The sequence below is a fragment of the Atta colombica genome, unplaced genomic scaffold, assembly GCF_001594045.1.
Source record: "Atta colombica isolate Treedump-2 unplaced genomic scaffold, Acol1.0 scaffold1, whole genome shotgun sequence".
In the NCBI taxonomy this organism is placed as follows: Eukaryota; Metazoa; Arthropoda; class Insecta; order Hymenoptera; family Formicidae; genus Atta; species Atta colombica.
Window position 1 is genome coordinate 5,434,086 of NW_017259183.1, and position 2,492 is coordinate 5,436,577.

General features: G+C 33.0%; 1 protein-coding gene across 1 annotated transcript in view; it reads left to right on the plus strand.

Moving 5' to 3' along the window:
- The window catches only part of LOC108688191 (UPF0489 protein C5orf22 homolog), a 581,071-nt gene that overhangs the window by 409,308 nt on the left and 169,271 nt on the right, over positions 1–2,492 (plus strand). Inside the window, exon 4 of the mRNA XM_018194379.1 lies at positions 576–702. Coding sequence (XP_018049868.1) covers positions 576–702 — 127 coding nt within the window. The remainder of the gene's footprint in view (positions 1–575; positions 703–2,492) is intronic.

The window sequence follows — 2,492 nt, forward strand, 5'->3', positions numbered from 1 at the left end:
ATAATAGTATTATATTTAATATTAATTTTTTTTCCATTATCTCAAAGCGATTGAGCTTCTGAATGCAAATACTACGTGATACCTTGCTTTTATTTTATTTTATTTTTTTTCATTTCTCTCGCTCGGTATTCGTCATCGGAGATTTTCAAGAATTTCTTCACGTACCACGTAGCAATATAATTAAATTGAGATAATGCAGTTTACGATAGACTAAGCACACGTACGATTATATCTCGTTGCGATTAAATCTCGATATTACGATAACAGTTACGATAACTGATATTGATCCGAACGTCGGGATCATGGACCCCAATGTTATTTTCTCTCTGAAAACCATTATAAAACAATTAAAATATGTACGAAATTACATTTATTTTTTTTAATAATATTTATTATATAATTTAAACTCTTTTTCATGAAAATAAATATATTTTTCGTATTAAAATAAGAGATAAATTTTATGTATTTTATACTAAAAAATGAATATATGTTTTACTAAACTGTAACTAATTATGATGCTTTTTGTCCAATTTAATCAACTGAACGGATATGTTAAATTGTGATGTTTTTTGCAGATTAACTTGCCCTGAACCGTACTTCCTTAGCGAAGGTTTATATGCGACACCAGAAGAACTTGAAAATACTCGCGAGATCACTCTGCATGTAATAACCATCGGAGCTTTTATTGAAGATTCAACAAAGGTAAGTACCACTAAATTAGAAAAATATCGTTTCTCTTGTAAGAGCCAAAGATCTGTTAATTTTTTCCGCCGTGATTTATTTCACCTGTCATCCTCTGTTTATGACGAATGTTTTATACGTTATATAATTATTTTAAAAATATGAATTTTTTTGTTTACATATTATACGATTATTTAAAAAATATGATTTATTTTTAAATAAGATTTGGTTAATAAAAATTTTCATTATAAGATTAGTTTTTAATAAAAAAGGATAACGATAACGTCTTTTTATATACCGGTATTTAAAAAAGATAGAAAAAAAATGTTTCTTTCAATTAGGCTTGTTTTAAGATGCTTGAATAAAAAAAAATATCTTGCAACACTTGATGAGTATTAAAATCATTTTTTAATCTAATAAAATTTGTACAATTACTTGTACACTAGTATTACAACACGGACCATCTATGTAACGTTTTCTACTTTTTCTTCCATTCGCGTTATGCTTATAGAGATCCTTAAAATTCTTATCGGTCAATTGAACTGCTTCATGCTAGACTTTCTTCATGTGCAGCTCAATAAGCGGCAAATAGCTAAATAAATAAAAATACAACTAATTGCAAAGTGCACGTAGATGCCAGTTCATCCGTCGACCTTTCTTATCTAACATGGGTGCCGATTAAAATTACGTATAGCTATATACAGATATCCATACCATGTTGGTCTTGCTAGAGCTATCTCGCGGCTCTCTCCTCGGATCGCTAATTAAACGCAACGGTTAATTAGATAACTGATAAAAGGTTATGGCGAGTGGTACGATGTACTTTTCTCTCTCTCTCTCTCTCTCTCTCTCTCTCTCTCTCTCTCTCTCTCTCTCATCCGCACGCGTGTTCTCTTTTGCCTCTTTCCCGCAATCCACCGAGTTCGTTTCGCTGAGATCTAAAACTCAGCTTGAATTCCACGGTTGATGAGGTCCCCGTGACCTTGAGACTTTGGAGGTTTCTCTTGGAATATTTTTGTGCTGATGACTACGTGGGCAGGGCGATTGGACTCTCTCCGTTTAAAGTGTCTTGCTTAATAGCTAGACATCTATTTAAATAGGCATTCGATTTTCTATAGATAAACAGCGTTATATAAATATATTGTACCGCAACATCAAAGTAATGTTGTAAGCAGTTAAAAGAGTAATAGAAAGTAGTGAAAAATACACACGTTACCTTGTACACTGCTGTTTAGATACGATCGAAAAAAAATTGATTTATTATGATAATAAATTTTATTTGGGTTTGCTGATGCCGTTATTATTGCGGCGTGCGTTAGGGCACCTGAAACACTGATAATCGAGACAGACTTCCTCGAGAAAATGTTCCCTCGCTGTTTATTCTGTCCCGATAACGAGTCTTGAAACTGGTTCGCATCCAGCTTCGTATGCCTCATTACTTGGCCGAAGGGCTTGGTATTTTATTTACGCGTTTATACTCAGGTACAGTTATTATAATTGCTTGTCGCCCTTGCGTGATTTATGAGGGCTCGGCTAAACACTCGCTCTTGAACGGTTACATCCTGTTCCTAATAGCTACCGTGCCGCTTTACACCGGCCGTTACGCGATACTCGCAATGAACGACGCAAAATCCGCGTGTCTTTTGCTCTTACAAATTTTTATAAATATGTTCTTAATAACTAAAGTTATTTCATTAAATAATAACTTTATAACATTTAATTTATATAAACCGGGTGAATTAGAAGAGATTAAGTTAATTCGTCCGGTTCATAGTATTATTATATGTATGTGTGTGTGTGTGTATATATAT